Source organism: Thamnophis sirtalis, unplaced genomic scaffold (genome assembly GCF_051295495.1).
Source record: "Thamnophis sirtalis isolate CommonGarterSnake01/CBP01778 unplaced genomic scaffold, rThaSir2_p1.2 scaffold_12, whole genome shotgun sequence".
In the NCBI taxonomy this organism is placed as follows: Eukaryota; Metazoa; Chordata; class Lepidosauria; order Squamata; family Natricidae; genus Thamnophis; species Thamnophis sirtalis.
In genome coordinates, this window is record NW_028261392.1 from 35,569,291 (window position 1) to 35,590,263 (window position 20,973).

Genomic DNA, 20,973 nt, shown 5'->3' on the forward strand with positions numbered 1-20,973 from the left:
AGAGAGAGCCTCTTTCTCACAAAATAAACAATGGATAATACTACCTTGAGTTGATTATCACTAGGTCTAAACTATATCTACTGTATCTGTCTGTCTGTCTGCCTGCCTGCCTGCCTGCCTGCCTGCCTACCTACCTACCTACTTACCTACCTACCTACCTACCTACCTACCTACCTACCTACCTACCATGTTTGAACACAGCTGATAGATCATGACTGATACTGAGATGTGTGCAGTCTTGGGATTCTTAGGTGCTTTCAAGTGATTTTAAATTGTACTTAAAAGCCAAAAGCATAAACATACAGAAGTGGCTTTCTTATCACTGCTCTCTCTTCTCTTTTCTGACCTGCAGGTGAATGGAGTGAGGCTCTTTATCCTCTGCTGACAACACTCACGGACTGTGTGGCCATGATGAGTGACAAAGCAAAGAAAGCAATGGTCTTTCTTTTAATGCAGGACAGTGCCCCCACCATAGCTCTTTGCTTAAGCCTTCAGTACCGGAGGGATGTGGTCTTTTGCCAAACTGTAAGCAAGAACATGGAATGTATGTTTTGGACTTTGGGGATTTGTGCTTGGAGGATTAGCATTTTGAAAACAGTGATTAGACTCAAAAGGGGATAGTGATCACCTAGGGCACTTTAGCAATTTTGGAGTTAGATAACACAGTCACAGATTTCTCTTCTGCACTGATAAACCTTTGGGATATGTGTGTGTCCTTTATTACAAAGGACAGCACTTTATAATAAGAAAGCTGTACTTTAGACTTATTTTTTAAAAACTCGCTTTTGTTTTTTATAACAGTAGCACTTAGACGTATATAGTGCTTTACAGGCATATTCTGAGTGGTTTACAATATCAGGATGTTACCCCCAACAACCTGGGTCCTCCTTTTACCTACCTCAGAAGAATGGAAGGCTGAGTCAACCTTGAGCCAATCAAGATCAAATTCCAAGCTGTGACCAGAGGTTGCCTGCAATACTGCATTCTAACCACTGTGCCATCTCTTATTTTGCTCATTTAACTTTTACTGTATCAATGGTACCACTTAGTGCACAGTCTTTCATATTCATGTGAAAAATATGGCAATTGAATTGTTTCTTTAAAATAAATGGACATGTAGTGTTTAATTTGAGATGTTTTCATTAGAATTTGCATCTTTGTAAAATTTCTTTTCATTTTGCTACTGCGTTTTCCTTTGTAAAGCAAAATTATAAAAATAAACATTTTTTTTTAATCTTTACAAACTTCTTTCATATTTGCCCCTTGTCAGATTTGACCTTTATGATTTCCCAAAAAAGTATGGTCATAGTAGGGATATCACATATTGGCCTGCTTTTGAAACTGTTCTGAAGCCTTGGTGCAAGATGATTACAACATGCAGTATTAATTGGCACCAAATATATAGAACTAACCAGAAAATTTTAAAATAATGGCACTGAGTTCTAATCTGCTTCCAATCAACAAGGGCATTTGGGAATTGTATACCTAAAGGGCTGCTAGACCATCTGGATTTTAATAACTCCTCCAAGACTTTACTTTGGGATTATCCTTTTAGAAGCTGTTAATTTAGGATTCCAGCACTGAATGGTGACATCCTATCTATAGAATATTGCTTCCTGATATCCATTTACCATTTTGGCAAAGTTGACCAAATGCTGAAAGTATTCAGTCACATTTTTCAGTAATAATATTAGGTGGACAAGCTTTTAACAGTCATTTACAGATCTAGTAAAGCATAATTTAATAAAATGATGCTGACTGCAAAGGTTGGATAAGTATTTGTGCGAAGTTTCAAATGGTTGCATAGAGGAATTGGATCTCCAACTTCTGAATCTCCAATAGCAGTTACTAGAGGCACTGATGGATGAACATAACAAAAAGTGCAATAAGACCGATAGCGTGAAAAACAATTGCAATTCTGTCTTCAGATTGCAGTGGAAGCCTAATGACCTTTATGATTCATCCATTCAGAAGCAATCTGCCATATTAGTACTGGCTGATTAAGCTTGAGAAACCTTGGCAAGTATCTTCAATTATTTTCTTTTTGTATTCTTTCATGCAGCTTACAGCCCTGATCTGTGGTTTCATTATCAAGCTGAGGAACTGCCTGCACGATAACGGATTCCTGAGGCAGCTGTATACCATTGGTCTGCTGGCCCAATTTGAAAGCCTTTTAAGTACTTACGGTAAAGAACATTGCATGGGGAAAGCATGCAGAGTTATTAATTCCTTGAAGTGTTACACTTAATGAAATATGCATAGATAATGTAGGTCTTATTTTTCAAACACAAACAGGCTCTAGGTAGGTTTAGAATCAAACCATGACGTACAATTAAATTTTAAATTAGTCAACAGAATCCAATGCAACTAAAAATCAAAGTTGCTTGTGATAATTATGGACAGGATCCAAATTCAGAAACTGTAATGAACTTGGTGTGTACTGATAAGTTCCTCAAGCAACAGAAGAGCAATTTCAGAAGAGTTGTTCAGCAGAACAAACAAATTTGAACACTGGCTGCCTTTTAGAATGTAAAACTTTTTGTTGGAGGGTACCTAAATATTTGGATTTGTTGAAATTAATTTTAGTTGGATTACATTGTCTCAAACAATGGCAACTCCTTCTAGCTGAAAGCCTTGGCAAAATAGAGACATTAAAGTTGAAACGTCAATCCAAACTTACGAGTTATTTCAGAAATTGGATTTATTTATTAATTAAATGTACATGCCACTGATTTGACAAACCGAAGCAATTTTCGGTGGCTTCATTTCTGCTTATGGTGCTGGCATAAAGTCTGCGGGGAAATGCCTCCATGTTAGCTATCAGTGCATAGACATCTTTATCATATTTATTTATTTATTAAATGTATATACCACTCATCTCACTATTGATGCAACTCGGAACCCATATTAGTATGAGAGTGTGATGTTGGAGCCAGAAGCACGGCTAGTTCCTGTTAGGCTGTAGGATTGTTGTATTGCAATTAAAGTGTGAACAGTAGCCATAGCTCATCTTATCTGGGTTCAGAATCTAAGCAGCTCAAACTTGGTTAGTTCTTGGAGAGATACTTTAGGGCTTTGGCCCCCAACCTTTGGGCCATCAGAGACTAGTTCCATGAAGACAGATTTTTTTCTGCAGACTGGAGAGGGCATGGTTTCGTGTGCTGCCTGCAGTGCGCGGATGAGGCTTCGCTTATTTGCACGGCTTGGTTTCTGGCATGCTGTGGACTGGTGCCAGTCCATGGACTGGGGTTTGAGGAACCCTGCTTTAGGGAATTCCAGAGATACAATTTAACTAAGAAATTGAAAAGAAAATCCCATACATTATCTCTCGTTTTCAAGAAAACTAAACGAACTTATTCAGAATCACTGGGGCTTTAGCTTGCCTCAAATACTATTTTATTTTAGTTGGCAATAAATGTAAACATATATTTTGTAATATATATTATTAATATTGTGTTCATTTTTTTCATTTAGGAGAAGAACTGGCTATGCTAGAAGATATGAGTGTGGGAATAATGGACTTGAGAAATGTAACGTTTAAAGTAACTCAGGCCACTTCCGGTGCTTCTGCTGATATGCTGCCAGTCATTACAGGAAATCGGTAAAAAATTGGAGTGGGAATGGAGAAGAGATTTTGGGAAAGGAAAAGAAAGGAGAAATGTGTTTCCTAATAAGGAACATTTTAGAACATGTGCTAATTAGTAAACTGTTTATACCAATGTGTTACTCTTGTGCAACATATAAACATAATTGACCATCTGTTTTGCTTAAGATAAAAATGCAAGCCATGCTATTATTTTTTATATTATGAATGAAGCTCTCGGATAAGGATTTGTACAAGGAATAAATATAACATGCATTGGTACTGTATGCAAGAAGAGAACAAATGTTGTTTTTTCAGTATTCTGAGGAGGACATGTAGTCTTCTCACACAGAACTAGCATATATCTAGTCCAGAATTTCTTAATCTCAGCAACCCTAAGAGATGTACACTTCAAGAATTTCCCAGGCAGTATGATATAGCCTATTCATTCCAGTTTTGTATTACTAACCAACCAACCAACCAACCAACCAGAAAGGGTTAGGAAATTCATGTTATAATAATCAAAGGAGGACAAGAAGTGAGTTTTCATGTAGATTTAAGTTGGCCTAATTTGACCTTGTCTGGGCACATGTAACTATAGTATTGTGGTAGTTAATGTATCCATTCATTTTGAGCAAAGTGCTAATTAATAGGTTATATCAATGTGCTTTTCTTGTGCAACATGGTTTGTTAAGCTTAGCCTCTTGGGCTGATATGACATTCGAGTCAGGTCTTTAGATTCTCTTATTATACTGTATTTTCCATTGCTTTCTGAAAACTGCCAAGAATGGAGATGCTTAGAGTTTTGATTTTAGTTACTGTTAGCAATTTCCTAGAGAGCAACATACAGTATGTCTTAAATATTTTTAAAGGGGCTTTTCTGAAAATATTACTATTGCTTGATTAGCTTCACATTTCTTGTCTAAATTAGGGATGGATTTAATGTGAGGATTCCACTACCAAGCACCTTATTCGATGCCTTGCCTCGTGAAATCCAGAGTGGCATGTTGCTGAGAGTTCAACCAGTACTTTTCAACGTGGGAATCAATGAACAGCAAACTTTAGCAGAAAAGTACATACCTATACATTCTCTTTTCTAATCTTTCATGTTTAATAGATGACAGAGGAATTGGTTTTCCTCCTAAATATATACTGAATGAATTTCCAAGAGGTTATTTAAAGGATAGCTCAGGAAGAAGTTAAATGACATGAAAACTTTTGTGGAATCAGTACTTATATGTGTACTACATAGATTTCTACACTTTATAGTCTGCTGATGTTATATTTGAGCCTTGCTGGTGCAGGGGTTAGAGTGCAGTACTGCAGACTACCTCTTCTGACTGCTGGCTGCTCCAATTTGCCAGTTCAAATCCCACCAGGCTCAAGGTTGACTCAGCCTTCCATCCTTCCAAGGTGGGTAAAATGAGGACCCAGGTTGTTGGGGGCAATATGCTGACTCTGTAAACCACTTAGAGAGGGATGTAAAGCATTTAAAGCAGTATATAAGTCTAAATTCTATTGCTATATTTAAGATTAGATGCAAGCTTGGCTTCATGGAATACCTTGAGACATTTACAACATTATCTAGTAGATCATGCAGTATCCATATTCAAAAGGCAACATGTGATTTGGAGCATGCATGGAGACAGTGGAGGACGGGGAGGCCTATTGTGCTGTACTCCACGGGATTGTAAGGAGTCTGCCACAACTTAGGGACTGAATAAGAAATGGATGCCTGTGTAATGCTTATGGACAATAAATAAGATGTCTTTTTGCCAAGATTGTTTCTCAACTATAAAAAGCAACCATGCAATCCAGGGAAGTCACAGCTGCTTTAAAGTGTTCTAGTATATAGTATGTGCCAGACTCCTTTTGCCTTTTGAATCAGAAACCCTGAAGAATCTAATATCTGGTGCTTGCCACTTCAAAAGAGCTATAGCAAAACCTAAGATAGGAGAATCTATTGTATTGCTTTGATGGCTTTAATAATAGCAGTCTGTATTTGGATTTCCTTATGTTAAGGAAGCTACTTTTGTTAAGGAAACAGTAAGCAAGCTATTAAATGGGGTATCTGTTTCTTTATATTATTAGTAGAAATCAATCAGACAATACATGCAGTCTATGGCATTTGAAATTTATTAATCTACTTCAGTATTTTTACTACTGAATTTTAGGGCAAAGTTCTTATAAAACTATAGAATAAGTAAACATAGAGTAATTAAAATTAGTATCACAATAATTTATAAAATCTATTTAAAACACTTGTATAAATGAGTTACCTTGTCTGTTCTATGTTTAAGGCAAATGCTAAACTATTAATAATGGAAATGAAAAGAACTATTTGAAAGCTTGCAGATGTTCTCCCATCTTTTGTTTGGAAGATCTATTAATATGGACCTTTAAATTTTTAAAGGTTTGGCGATACCTCCTTGCAGGAAATTATTAACATGGAAAGCTTAGTACGGTTGAATTCCTACTTTGAACAGTTCAAAGAAGTTTTGCCTGAAGACTGTAAGTGTAAATTACAGATATATATATTTAAAACAATTTAAATCAAGAAAAGATCTGCTTTTATATGATAACAAAACAATTAAAAATCAGTAGCTATGTTTCCCGAATATATTGAGGTTTCTTTAATCTCAGTTAATGTTTTGAGTTGGGTTTGGTAAAATGGAACAGTATCAACCTCCTGTGGACAGTCCCTAAACCCTGATATGGAAGTGGTTGTGTGGCCATGGACACATATAGATGGCAAGAGTTAAAAAAATGCAATTCCAATTGAAGTTGATTGATTGATATGCATCATCAACTCACTGCTTAGTGACCACATAAATATTTTCCATGACAATCTATCCTATGGATGTCAAACTTGTGGCCTCACAAGTTTTGTGATATCTCCCCCTTTTTGGAATTGGTGTAGGTGTGGCCTGTGCCAGATGCATTTGGCCCACGGGCTGCCAGTTTGACACCCCTCATAGATTTTATCCCTAACCTGGTCTTTCAGTTTGTCCAGTACTGCACTTATTGCCACAGTAATGGTGTCCACCTAATTCGCTAATGGTCATCCTCGCCTCTTTCCTTCACTTTTCCCAGCATTACAGCCTTCTTCAGAAAGCTCTAATGCTTCTCATAATGTCCAGTGTAGGATAATTTGAGCCTAGTCAAGTATGTCTTGAGTGAGAACTCAGGGTTGATTTATTCAATGATCTGTTTTCTTGATTGCTTAGGATATTCTCAAGAGTCTTCACCAACACCAAAATTTAAAAGCACCAATCTTCTTGTTATTCTACTTCTTCATAGTCCAACTTTCACTTTTATGGAGAATACAATGGCCTGCATGATTCTGATTTTTGTATGTCACTTTGACAGCCATGGCGTTTGAGTACCTTTTTCAAGTCCTTCTACTTACTGAAATGAAAAAGTATAACACTGGTTTTATTTGCTACTTTTTGTTTTGTTTTAAATAGCTGGCAGTCTGATTCCTGCAATGATGATGCCAGCACATTCATGAGACTAAATCAATTCTATGCTCAGTTGTGGATAAGAAAAGGGATATTCATATTAATTTTAGAAATATTGTTCAAGGAACTTAACAGTTTAGAATACTAGACCTTCCCCTTCACTATTGCTGCTTACCTTTCACCAAACCTCTTTTTCCTATGTGCTCCCTCAAAAGGGAAGTGCAACCATTACAAAAGAGTGCTTGTGACCTTCATAGGCAGTTCCCAAAAATCTGAAGGGATCTAGTAGTACTTCTTCCAACTAACACATTTTATTAAAAAATACCAATTTTCATGGAGCTCACCATATCAGATGCGACACATCAGTTGATATGATGTGTAAGAATGGCTTCTGAATTCCTATTATGTATAGTCCCAGTTCCTGAGTGAGTAACGAAGTGAGCTCCTGTTATTTGTCCCAGCTTCTGCCAACCTAGCAGTTCGAAAGCATGTAAAAATGCAAGTAGAAAAATAGGAACCATCTTTGGTGGGAAGGTAACAGTGTTCCGTGTGCCTTGGGCATACGGCTACATGGCCATGGAGACGTCTTTGGACAGCGCTGGCTTTTCGGCTTTGAAATGGAGATGAGCACCTCCCCCTGAAGTCAGGAACGACTAGCACATATGTGTGAGGGGAATCTTTAACTTTATAATGTTTAGGAAACAGGTTGTTGGTTCCCAGCTCTGCATACTGATAGTTGATCGGGGCTGGCTGAAGCTTTTCACAAGCTTCCATCCTCTCCCGCCTTCCGCCTTACATTCAAATATCCCCCCTCCCCCCAATTGCTAATGTCAGGCTGTCATCTAATGAAGCTTGGATAGGAGAGATGCAGTCATAACAATAACTGTCTGCTGCTAAACATAACCTATTCATTCTCAGATGAAAAAAATGCTATCGGGCCTTTGTTAAGTTGTGTTTATTATTTTTTTCTTCAGGTCTACCTCGATCTCGGAGTCAAACGTGCCTGCCTGAACTGTTGAGGTTCCTTGGACAGAATGTACATGCAAGAAAAAATAAGAATGTTGATATTCTTTGGCAAGCTGCTGAGGTAAGATTTAACAAAGTTAACTTAGTATGTTGTCACCCCATGACAATGTTATGTCTTCAGAATAAGCAGCAGTACAGAAAGCTGCAGATCCCTGCATGTTCTATTTTGTTGTGCCAGGTTGTTTCCTTGACCAAAAAGATGCAGAGCATTATAGTAAACCCCAATTTCCTTCCAATTTTCTGATTTTAAGATAGGCATAAAAATGAATAAATGTTGACATTTGGTTCCATTGTGGCATGATTTCCTCCAGGATTTAGCAAAATTTTAGGTTCTGGGCACTGTTGGCATAAATTTAGTCTGGGCATCAGAAAATAGAATCAAATTAAAAATGGCTACAATCTTGTAAGGTTTTGACCATTTTTAATATTTCTAACATCAGAATTCTGGAACTTATTTAAAGGGCTTCAGGATTATATATGCTTTATCTGAAAAGGAAATAGTACAGGACTAAATTTGATGTGAGGAAGATGCCAGTAAAAAACAGATTTAAGTCTGAAAATGGACTAGGTAAGGTTGAGGCCTGCTGAGCAGATTTCCCCAGTCTGTCCCAATGGGAAACCCAGATGGGCAAAGCCTTGGAATGCTGGTGATGGCTTCAGTCTAAGGCCCCTCCCTCCTATCGTGTGACTCATAGTGGAATGTATGCAGCTTGCTCTGTATTTCGCATTGCGTACATATACACAAATCACAACACAATACAGAAGAAATGTAGGAAAAGTAGAAACATGTTTATAGACACTCATGTATATAGGAAATGGATATGCACAACCTTTGGGGAAAAGAGCAGACTCATATATACACATCAGATACAACCCATTATTTTATGGGTTGATGAAGGCAAAAACTCCAATGATCATTGTTCATAAAGGAGGTGGGAAGAAATCCAGAAGCCATGCTTTTTCTACCTTGTTAATTTGATGTTAAAGTACATTTATTTGATTATTATAATATTTGATTATTTATATCCAACTTTTATTATTTTTACAAATAACTCAAAGTGGCTAACATATCCAGTACACCTTCCTCCTCCTATTTTCCCCACAACAACAACCCTGTGAGATGGGTTGGGCTGAGAGTAACTGACCCAAAGTCATCCAGCTGGCTTTCATGGCTACGGCAGGACTAGAACTCACAGTCTCCTGCCTTAACCACTAAACCAAACTGGTTTTCCATATATCTCTACATATATTGTAATTGTGTAGTTTCTGTAGATATCTCAAGAAATGTTAGAAGAATCTCATTAGCAGCCCCTAATTTAAAAAGAAAATGCTGTGAAACTGTTGACACTGTTGCCAACCTGGCTGCCCTAGAAGAAGAAGCCTGACGCATTTTCTACTGAGGTTGATTTGATTTGATTGATTGATTTAATAAATTTATAGGCCGCCCAATCCCGAAGGACTCCGGGTGGCTTATAGAAAATAAAATTTTAAAAAAGAAGAGTTAAAAACAAACAGAGGAAAACAAATTAAAAGAAAGCACATCATGCACCCAGTCTAATCGGGGCTGGACCTCGGTCAAGAGGTCAACAGCCCCAGGCCTGCCGGAATAGCCAGGTTTTGATAGCCTTTCAGAAGGCCATGAGAGTGGGTAGGATCCAGATCTCTGGGGGTAGTTCATTCCATAGGGTCGGAGCGGCTACAGAGCCGCCAGCCGACATTGTCTGGCTGATGGCACCTGGAGAAGGTCCACCCGGTGCGATCTTATTGGTCGTTGGGAGGTATGCGGCAGAAGACGGTCTCGCAGATATCCAGGTCCTAGGCCATGTAGGGCTTTAAAGGTAATAACCAGCACCTTGAATCATGCTCGGAGACCGATAGGGAGCCAGTGCAGCTTGCGGACGGTAGGTGTAATGTGGGTGTACCTTGGTACACCCAGTATCGCTCGCACGGCTGCATTCTGGACTAATTGTAGTCTCCGAACACTTTTCAAGGGCAGCCCCATGTAGAGCGCATTACAGTAATCAAGTCTTGAGGTGACAAGGGCGTGAGTGACTGTTTGCAGTGCCCCCCGATCCAAATAGGGCCGCAGGTAGGGGCGCAACTGGTGCACCAGGTGAACCTGGGCAAAGGCCCCCCTGGTCACAGCCGACAGGTGATGTTCTAACGTCAGCTGCGGATCCAGGAGAACCCCCACGTTGCGGACCCTCTCTGAGGGGAGTAAATTTTCTCCCCCCCCCAGGCTTAGGGACGGACTATCTGGGCTGTCCTTAGGGGGCAACATCCACAGCCACTTGGTTTTGTCAGGATTGAGTGTGAGTTTGTTCACTCCCATCCAGACCCTAACAGCTTCCAGGCACTGGCACATCACTTCCACCGCTATGCTGAGCTGGCACGGGGTGGAAAGATACAACTGTGTATCATCCGCATATTGGTGGCATTTAATCCCGTGCCGACGAATGATCTCACCCAGTGGCTTCATGTAGATATTAAATAGGAGGGGGGACAAGACCGACCCCTGCGGCACCCCATAATTAAGGAGCCTAGGGGTCGACCTCTGCCCTCCAACCAACACCGACTGCGACCTGTCAGAGAGGTAAGAGGAGAACCACCGTAGAACGGTGCCTCCCACTCCCACCTCCTCCAGCCGTCGCAGAAGGATACCATGGTCGATGGTATCGAAGGCCGCTGAGAGGTCAAGGAGCACTAGGATAGAGGAATGTCCTCTATCCCTGGCCCGCCAGAGATCATCGGTCAGTGTGACCAAAGCGGTTTTGGTGCAGTATCCAGGCCTGAAACCAGACTGAAAGGGGTCTAGATAATCTGCTTCATCCAAGGTCCGTCGGAGTTGAAGGGCCACCACCTTCTCAACAACCTTCCCTAGAAAAGAGATTGGAGACCGGATGATAGTTTTTAAGAATAGCTGGGTCCAGAGAAGGCTTCTTGAGGAGGGGCCTTACCACTGCCTCCTTCAGAGGTTGTGGGAAAGATCCCTCCTGCAAAGACGAGTTCGTAATTCTCTGGAGCCAGTCTCGTGTTACCTCCCTGCTGGTCGAGACCAGCCAGGAGGGACATGGATCCAGTAAACAGGTGGAGGCACTCATTGCTCCCATGGCCTTGTCCACTTCCTCAGGGGTGACAAGCTGGAACTCATTCCAGGAAATCTGAGCAAGACCCTCCCTCGGCATCTCCGCTGGTACTGTCCAAATGGAGTCAAGGTCTGTCCGAATCTGAGTGATTTTGTCCAACAGAAACTGAGCAAATTCCTCAGCCCGTCCCTGTAAGGCATCCCCCGTGTCCTCCCCTTTCAGGAGGGAATGGGTTATCCTAAACAGGGCGGCTGGGCGGGATTCTGCGGATGCAATAAGAGTGGGAAAATGTGCACATTTTGCCACCCATATCGCCACTAAATAAGTCCTAATAAAGCTCTTAATAGTGTTCGGTCGGATTCGGAGTTGCTAGCCCTCCAACGTCGCTCTAGGCATCTCTTTTGGCGCTTCATCTCCCGGAGTTCCTTGGTGAACCAAGGTGCCCTCCTGGATCCACTGCCACGGAGAGGCCACAAAGGCGCAATCCGGTTTAGCACCTCAGTTGCCACTGTATTCCAGGCGGTGACCAAGGACTCTGTCGGATTGTGGGCAAGAGAGTCAGGTATCTCTCCAAGCTCCTTCTGAAATCCCAGCGGGTCCATCAGGCGCCTGGGGCGGAACCATTTAATCGGTTCCACCTCCCTGCAGTGGGGGAGTAGCTTCTGAAAATCAAGCCTCAACAGGAAGTGATCTGACCATGACAAGGGCGAGATCTCTATTCCCCTTAGCTCAAGATCACGAGAGAAACACTAGGTCGAGCATGTGTTCCGCTCTATGAGTCGGACCCTGAATCACCTGGGTCAAGTCCATGGTTGTCATGGAAGCCATGAACTCCTGAGCCCCATCAGAGCATTCGCCCAGAGATGGCAGGTTGAAGTCCCCCAGTACTATCAGTCTGGGGAACTCAACCGCCAACCCAGCTACTGACTCCAGGAGCGCAGGCAGGGCTGTTGTGACGCAGCTGGGAGGTAGGTACGTCAAAAACAAGCCCACTTGAACCCCTAGGTCCAACTTCAAGAGAAGAGACTTACACCCCAGTCTCTGGAGCAGGGATCCTGCGAGGAACTAATGATCCTCAGATAATAATTGCCACTCCCCCACCCCTTTCTGGTGTCATGGTTGGTGGAGCACCTGGAACCCTTCTGGGCACATTTCTGAGAGGGGGACTCCTCCCTCATGGCCCAGCCAGGTTTCAGTAATACATGCCAGGTCTGTTACCAGTTGCCTTGTTCTGCATAGAAATGGCAATGATGGGCACTGAGGATTGCAATGCTATAGCCTGACCAGTGAGGTTCACAAGAGAGTTAAAAATTTACAAGAAGCTGGGCTTGGCATTGATGTATATAGAAAAGGGATGGAGCATGCATCATGAAGTTTTATCCACCATTCTGTAGATTTTGACACTTGAAAACCGATATTCCATGGCTGAAGTAGGCAATCTGGGCTCTACCGATGGGATTGTTCAGTGCCCCCAATAAATATGGCATGTCCTCCAATATCTGTAATCTGTATCTAACTAAACTAATGACAATAGGTAGAAGAAGAGGAGGTGGAGAAGAAAGAAGAAGAATATATTGAAGTGATGGATAGCTTTTGCTTTTTAGGATCATCCATGAACAGTAAAGGAACAAGCAGATATGAAATATGCCACAGACTAGGATTTGGTAGAGCAGTCTTGAAAGGTGTAGAAATATATTCAAATGCTGTGATTTGTCTATACTGACAAAGATCAGAGTCATGCAAGCCATAATATTCCCCGTGTCACTCAATGAAAACAAAAGTTGGGATTTAAACAAGTAACATGGGTAGAGTATTGACACCCTTAAACTTTGATTTTGGAGAAGATTCCTGAGAATACTGTGGACATCCAAGAACACAGATCATGGGTTTTTGAACAAATCATCTCAGAGTTCTCACAAATGACCAGTCTCCAATTTTCCTATTTCGCACACATTCTGTAAAGTCCCAGCTTTCCGGAAGAGACTCTAATGCTGGGAAAGATGAAGAACAGGGCAACCACCAGCAAGGCATGATACAGGTCTCATCAGCCAAGATATGTCAGCTGGCACGGACTAGGAAGTGCCTTTTCTGCTATAATCTCTGTCATCTGGAAAGTTCTCATCCAGAAATAGACTGTATGACTGTATGACTGTATGTATGTATGTATGTATGTATGCATGCATGCATGCATGAATGAATACAGGTGGATGAACTCAGATATTAATGTTGAGTACACTATTGGGAGATATGAAAGAATAGGCTAGGGAAATATGTGGTTGCTAGTAGTCAAAAACAATTTGACAGCACATAATCATACCTAAAATAATTCAAGACTGACTATAAATTCTACATTTCTTGAATTCTAATCTCATCCCTGTTTTGGCAATGAGATTAGCCTAGTAATTCTGGAGTAATGCTATGAATATTTTTGTCCTGCGTTACAGTGGAACTAATACCAAGCATTTCCCACCCACCCCCAGATTTGCCGCAGACTAAATGGTGTTCGGTTTACAAGCTGTAAAAGTGCCAAGGATCGGACTGCCATGTCGGTGACCCTGGAGCAATGTCTCATACTTCAACATGAACATGGAATGGCTCCACAGGTCTTCACTCAGGCCCTGGAGTGCATGAGGAGGTAAGAAGACCTAGTTTGCTTGCGCTTACTTGTTTCTAATCCTGGAGCCCTGTAAACTGCAGATGAGTATTCAATACTATATGATTCAGCTTTTTCTTTACACATATAACTGCCATTGCGGAGTAGTCTGAGATCCAGACTCTGAAATTATTTAAACCGTCTCCTTGGACTTGAGATTTAACGGAAGTAATTGCTAAGCAAGTAGATCTTTCTGCTTTACTGCTATGAAAGCTTCACAACTAACATTGTCAAGGCTGCAGTTTTCCTTGGGAGTGAAAATGCAGAATTATTAACTGAATTAAGGCGAAACATCTGCAGGTTGCATTGGTTTCCTATGCTTACTCCTCAGAGGTTTGCCCCTTCAGCAAATTGCCATTATGAATGTTTCATGATACAGCAAACAACTCCATCACAACCTGCTGGCATACTGTGGTCATATCAGTTTAATCTGCTTTCTGAAGCAGTTGACATGTTCACAGTTTCTGTTTTAAATAAAAATCCAATACATTATTTCAAGCACTGCTGAAAAGCTCCAGTTTTACATATGAAGCAAGAAAGGATAAGAAATCCAGATTTAGTGTTTAATCATAGTTTAACTTGACGATAGAGTTCTGCTTTCAACATTCACTTTTGCTGAATGTAAATGTTCCATGTGTCTTCTCACAAGCTCTCACAAATGTTCAATTCTCTTATCCTTTCTATATGTTTTGCTATTTGACCCTTTCTAAACCTTCAATGGTTTATTATTTTTAAAACCTACGTGCAATGTCATCTTACTTTAGTAAATGTTTTCTAATTCCATAAATCCTATGTAGCAACTACATAATTCCATAAAGTGCAATTGCAATTGTTTCACATTGAGCCAGCAGTTTAAGAATATAGTACTATATCTAATATAAGAGAAAAGTATTTTAAAATTAATTCTTACCATTTTATTAGTTGTTCTTCTGATAGCATTCAGTACAATTTAACATAGTGATCTAATATGGATCACATCAAGGACCAGTTGTATGCAACAAACATTTTTAGCTCATACTATCCTGAGAAAAAATTATCATGTTGTTGCGCTTTGAGCATTTAAGAAATAAAACTATAGAATTGATGTGGATGATGCTACACAGTAGACCTAATAGTAGGAATTCTGTTTTATTTGCTTGTTACAAAATAATTGCTACATTTTGGCATTATTTTACAACAAAGCAATTTTTTTTCTGGCAATACAGACATTGCATTGATAATACAAAAATTAAAATTGAAGCAAGGGAATACTCTTTTGTTGATCTGAGTTTGAAAAAGGCTGTTTAGCAGTCAATATTTCTTCTGTAGAATTTCAATTTAACATCTTTTAATAAAATGCTTTTTAAATAGTTGATAATTTTCTAAAATATTTATTGAAAACCTCAAAATAAATGCTACATGTAGTTTAACTTGCCTAAGATATTTACAGACCTAATTCTTCAAAAAAAAATCCCTGCCTTTTGGTAGACGTACCACTATATCTTTATTTCTGAAAACGTCGAATACCAAAGTGAATAACATCAGAATCTGGGACCAAAGTGGATAGATTTACTTTTTTAAACTTTTAAGTTCTCCACCCATTTTTCAAGTATATTTTAGGCTGGTAATAGGACATCTATGTGGTTTATTTTAGTTCTTAAGCCACTGAACTAATGCCATGGATTTTAAGAAATAAGTTTTACCTAGCTTCTTCAAGGGAAGATTTTCACTACACTAATAATTGAATTAATTCAATAAACCCAGCATTGAAGCATTATTGAAAGGGTCAAATATCACAATGGTTATTCATGTTCAGTTTGCTTTTCAGAGTTCCCTTTCTTTGCAGCATGTGGAAAGCATGGCACAAACCGCATAGAACATCGCTTAGCCAAATGAGAAAAATGAACATGGAAAACCATTCAAGTTTGACATACATGTATTTATTTTCAGTAGACTACAGTATTCTTTCTTATTTTCTCTTTTTTATTCTCTTTCTCTCTCCTTTATTCTGTAATTGCGCCTTTTATTATTATTTTGAAAAAAATGGCATATTTCCTTATTCTTTATCCTCACACATTCTACTTTCTGTTGTGAATTTTTCAAAGTTTATTTTCTTTCCTCTTCCTGAATCAATTTTTTTCTTTTGCCATCTTGATTCTCTTTTTATCTTTTGATATATACATTGCATGCCTGTGGTTTTTTTTTCTGTTTCTTTTTTTTTCTCCCCAAATCTCTTCCTTTTCACAGTATTGGAACACGGGAGGTAGTCATCCAGAAGAACTTGTGTGGCCTGGTGCCCCTCCGGGATTTCAGGCTAGATCCCAGCCTTCTTTACTCTATTCCTTTATTAGCGCTAAGCCCCAATTTACTGATTGTGTGGCTGTTTCTGAGCATTGCATACTTGGTGGCTAAATTACGTTGCAAATAAAGTAAAATAAACCAAGCAAAAATCCAGTAAAGTGCCAGAATATATATATTGCCACCTGGTACCGATTTGTCGAAAAAGTCTCATAGCATTGTTGCCAAGAATAATGATAGTATGCCTTACAATTTTGTTTCTATTGTACTAAACTTGTAAAATACACATCTGATTCTTTTATGAAAAGGAATTGTATTGAGTGCTTACACTGTCATTGAGCTTCCAGTGCTTGTAATGTAAGTCCAACAGCTGCCTGTTATCTCAGCGATTTAATCAACCTGAAGATTAGTTTCTGTATCATCTATTTTAGGCATTCAAATCCTCTTCCCCTGCATTTATTTATAACTACATACAGCTTTGTTTCACATGTTTCTTGTTATCCAGAAAAAGAAACTATGTCTAAAGAAATTTTTGTATATCCTAAAAAAGTGACAGTCTTGCTTTTCATATTTAAGTGGTAAGGGGGAAAAGGGAAGGGCTTTGTAACATATGTATCTACATATCTGTTCAAGGCATCTTTCTACTTTGATTTATAAGCATCACTTCTACAGTGTTACAATCATCAATACATAAAACTGTGAAGTTCATTTTCTTATAAATCTGTTGCAACACATGAACTTGAAAGCAGTATGCTGCACACAACATATAGAGTCAGTATATTTATATGTTTACTTTCTTACTGCATCAAAAAAAAGAAAGAATATATGGAAAGAGTAGGCTTAACAATCACCTAATTCCATTCAAATCATTGGAAAAGTATTTTTATAATCTGTGTGATTCAATGCTATCACATGTTAATTAATATTTACATTAAATATTGCCATAAAATGCACTAATAGCTCTTTTGGGTTAATGTTAAACTTTAAATCTTAAGGTATGTGAAAGATGCAAATGCATTTTAGTGATATCCTGAATCCTAATCATTCAATTTGTAATACAATTATCTTAATTTCTATCATTATAATATTTATTCACCCAAAACATCCCGGTAGCATTTATAAATAACATCAGTGTATGCTTAGGAACATGTAAAGATAGATAGAAGATGGATGGATGGATGGATAGATAGATAGATAGATGATAGATGCAGCTAACTATTGGGTATTAAAAAAGCAGCTCCAAGGCTTATAAATAAAATTATTTAATATTTGGTTGTTTATCTGATCTGTTGCATTATATAAATTGTATTACAAAGATAAGATATAGATGTGTTCTTGATTGGATTGATTTGGATCTTGACAGAGTAGCACAGTAGCTGCTTTCCTGGTAGGTATATGATTCTGTTGCAGCGAAAGGTATAGGGCTCAATTATACTGCATGTTTTTTTCACTTGCCAGGTAATGAAAATATGAGATACTTCCTGTAGATGTCACACAATAATGTTCAATTTTTAAATTGAACCGCAATTTTATTTTTTAAACCACAATAGTTACATCTTGATAACTAACAAGTCCTTTGACAAATTTATTAGCAATATATTGATCATTTTATGCCAAATCTAAGCATGATCTTTGGCACATTCACATCATAATCTTTTCCATACCACCATTTTCTTTGCTTATCCAACAAGATCACTTATTCCAAATGTTGGCTTTGACTCTGCATGCATCTGTGTGGCCTTGCAAATGAATATAAGTAGCCCTTGAGTTCTCAATCACACCTATTTTCCCAAGACAATAGAGTTCAGTACATAAATGCAATCTTGCGTTTAAGGAAGTAATGCTGGGTTGACAAATAGCCAGCTCCCCAAAGAAAACATCCAAGTATGAATTTTCTATGTAGGGAATGTAGTTCTTACTGAGGTGTACAAATTATTTAAATAAATGGAGGGATACATTTGGGAGGCTGGTTTGAAAAACTCAGCTGTCCTGCCTTATATTGTGGCATTAAATATACTAAAGTGCTTTAGACTTAAAGTTGTATGTGACTTTTATGTATAGGGGTGTGTATGTATGTATATATACATGCAAACACATCACAAGTTATTAAATCAAGAAATGCATGAATCTTTATTTCATGCATTTCCTCTCATAAGTCTGGAGAATTTTGTTTAAAACATGCCCAGTGGTAGAAATGATGCTGAAACCAAATATATAAATAGTTGTCACTACATACAATAACTACACCAAATAATCGACTATTTAACCCATACATTTAAAACATAATGAAATCAGTTAGACCTATTAATGTAAGAATATGTGTGATCCATAAAAGAGAATGCAAATTAAAGTCTTTTATTTATATTTGTATAATAAATATCAGCAAAACATACCCAGGAAATCAATATAATATTTTAAAATCTTATTTGACTAGAATTTTCATTGTACTGATAATTGGACCAAGTTATTATAAACTGACATCAGAGTGCCTATTGGAAACAAAACTGTTGTAGTTAATGCTCAGAGCATGTTCAACGTTGCTGTCCTTCATTGTCAACTTACAAATAAATAATATCTCAGTCATATTTGTATACTTTTGTCTTCTGCTTCTGTAGCTTTCATTTTCCTTTGTCATCTCCTGTTTAGAGAAACCAAAGAAGGAAACTTGGAAAGTATATTTTGAGAATTCAAATTACTTATGTAATTATGTATATATAAATATGTATATCTAATAATAATGGCTTTTGCAATAGAGTTCAGTCTTGCTGAATGAAAGTGTGCAATAGATTTCAGAGCCAAATAGAAAATGCTGCGATAAAATTCCTGCAGTAACATTTCTTCTCCTGTGCCAAAATCTTCCAGAAGTGATGTTATACTGCCAATATGTTCCCTGTGATTCAGAGAAGGAGCTGGCAGACTTGTCTATATTTCCTTTTCCTAAAAACAAATATGCATTGTTGCTTGCTTAGATTTGCAGGTGTAGCTGTTAAGAGTCCATGTGGCACATTTTTTTATGTACACCATCAATGGCCCATTTTTTAATTATGAATTCAAATATTTTACTGAAATGAAATAGCTGACTCCTTTCATTTTAATTAAAATACTTGTAATTTTGTTTTTGTTTTACTGCTGTCATTTTTTCCCCTTTTTTGTGCTTGTCTTTTTCCCCAGTGAGGGCTGTCGAAGAGAAAATACAATGAAGAATGTTGGATGTCGCAAATATGCATTTAATTCCTTGCAGCTGAAGGCTTTCCCCAAGTATTACAGGCCTCCTGAAGGAACTTATGGAAAAGTTGACTCATAGGATTACGGTGTCTTGTAATTAGTTGTTCCGTTAAAATATGTGAATACACTCAACTTTAGTATATGAATTTTGATGACAATGTCAGAAAAAAAAATGTTTTTGTATGTTTCATTAGGAAATACTGAGCATGTAATTTTGTTAAACTGGATTCCATAGAAAGAAAACAATTACGTGCTGAATAATCATAACATGAAATTAATAGAATGATTGCCCACTGTAAGATGCCTGCATATATTAGTTAATCAATCTCTTTGCCTAAATAAGAAAGATAATTCCTGGACTGTGGAGGATTTTATGAATTAGGCAGCTGTTTCCCTCATTTTTATACTGATTTTATTTAAAACTTTCATAATACTTTTTAAAACCTCAGTGCTGTAAATAGTAAATAAATTGGAAATGAGGAGTTTTGACAAGTACAACAGGTATTAAAAAGAAAAGAAAAGGCTCAGTTTTAAAAACGGAGCAGTCCATTAAAATATAAAGTTGGGAATTTAAATTTATTAGAACACTATGTATATAAGAGTTACCGTAGGGAGTATAAGATGCACCAGTGTATAAGATGCACCAAGATTTTGAAGAGACAAATTAAAAAAGTTTTTCACTCAGCAGACCTCTAAAAAACAGCCCGTTTTTTGCGAAACTGGCCCTGTTGTTTGTCAAAAAAAAAAGCAAAAAAAAAGCATGCATAGCCTTTAGGGGGCTTATAGAGTGCTTCTGGAGGCGGGGGGGGGAGAGCAAAAAAACTGCCTGTTTTTCGCTCATTTTTGCCCTTCCCAGCCCCCAGGAGCACTCTGGAAGCTTCCTAAAGGCTATGCATGGCCATTTTTTGCAAAGGGGGCAGGGTTCCGGGAGGCCAAAAATGCTGTATTCAGTATATAAGACGCATCCAGATTTTCAGCCTCTTTTTTGGAGGAAAAAGGTGCATCTTATACTCTGAATAATATGGTATATACATTATATATACTGACACATAACCCTATTTAACTTGATTTAGAAACTGAATTGAAAGGTGATAATTTCAATTAAGGAAGAAACCTATTGCATTCCAACACCTAAAAATCCTTTTAAAATACAAGGAAATGATAGTTGTGCATAAGAAAATACTGTTTGCATCTAGTAAAGCATGACTTAGCCCTAAACAATGAAGCCAAACAGAAGGTATGGTATCCATATCTATTTACAAAACAGAAGTGGATTTCTACCTGCAGTTTGAAGGACTTCATTGGGCTGAATCGTCTGTGTCTTCCACATCATCATAATTTTAATCTGTCACTTTACCCTACTTTGTTTGATAGTGAGTTAGCTGATTCTACAGTGATATGTAATATAAACTAGAATGTAGCAGGTCAGAACTTCCAAGTTCCTTTTTTTTAATGACAAGAATTATTTTAGGCAAACATATTTGCATACAAAAACTGTCCTATGCATTTAAGCATTCTGTAAGTTCCTAAGATGCTTGCTTGTTAGATCCGATCCAGAATGTAGGTGCACTTTAGTTTACAGAAATCATTTTCCTGTAGGAGTTTCCTCCTACTTTGAATATTATCTTATATAAAATGTTTCCAGTACCCATTACTAATTTT

At 38.2% G+C, this 20,973-nt stretch overlaps 1 protein-coding gene across 12 annotated transcripts in view; it reads left to right on the forward strand.

The window, feature by feature from the left end:
- The window catches only part of INPP4A (inositol polyphosphate-4-phosphatase type I A), a 102,991-nt gene extending 82,933 nt beyond the window's left edge, over positions 1 to 20,058 (forward strand). For 5 of the 12 annotated variants that reach the window (XM_087726582.1, XM_087726583.1, XM_087726584.1 and 2 more), the window contains 8 exons: positions 353 to 525; positions 2,063 to 2,186; positions 3,475 to 3,601; positions 4,515 to 4,655; positions 5,997 to 6,094; positions 8,019 to 8,131; positions 13,637 to 13,791; positions 15,605 to 16,000. In XM_087726582.1, coding sequence (XP_087582708.1) covers positions 353 to 525; positions 2,063 to 2,186; positions 3,475 to 3,601; positions 4,515 to 4,655; positions 5,997 to 6,094; positions 8,019 to 8,131; positions 13,637 to 13,791; positions 15,605 to 15,962 — 1,289 coding nt within the window. In that variant the 3' untranslated portion in view covers positions 15,963 to 16,000. Of the gene's footprint in view, positions 1 to 352; positions 526 to 2,062; positions 2,187 to 3,474; positions 3,602 to 4,514; positions 4,656 to 5,996; positions 6,095 to 8,018; positions 8,132 to 13,636; positions 13,792 to 15,604; positions 16,001 to 16,035; positions 17,282 to 18,701; positions 18,784 to 19,257 lie in introns of those variants that run through there. The other 7 variants (XM_014059471.2, XM_014059472.2, XM_014059477.2 and 4 more) reach the window with 3 other exon arrangements.
- Positions 20,059 to 20,973: the final 915 nt, after the last annotated feature.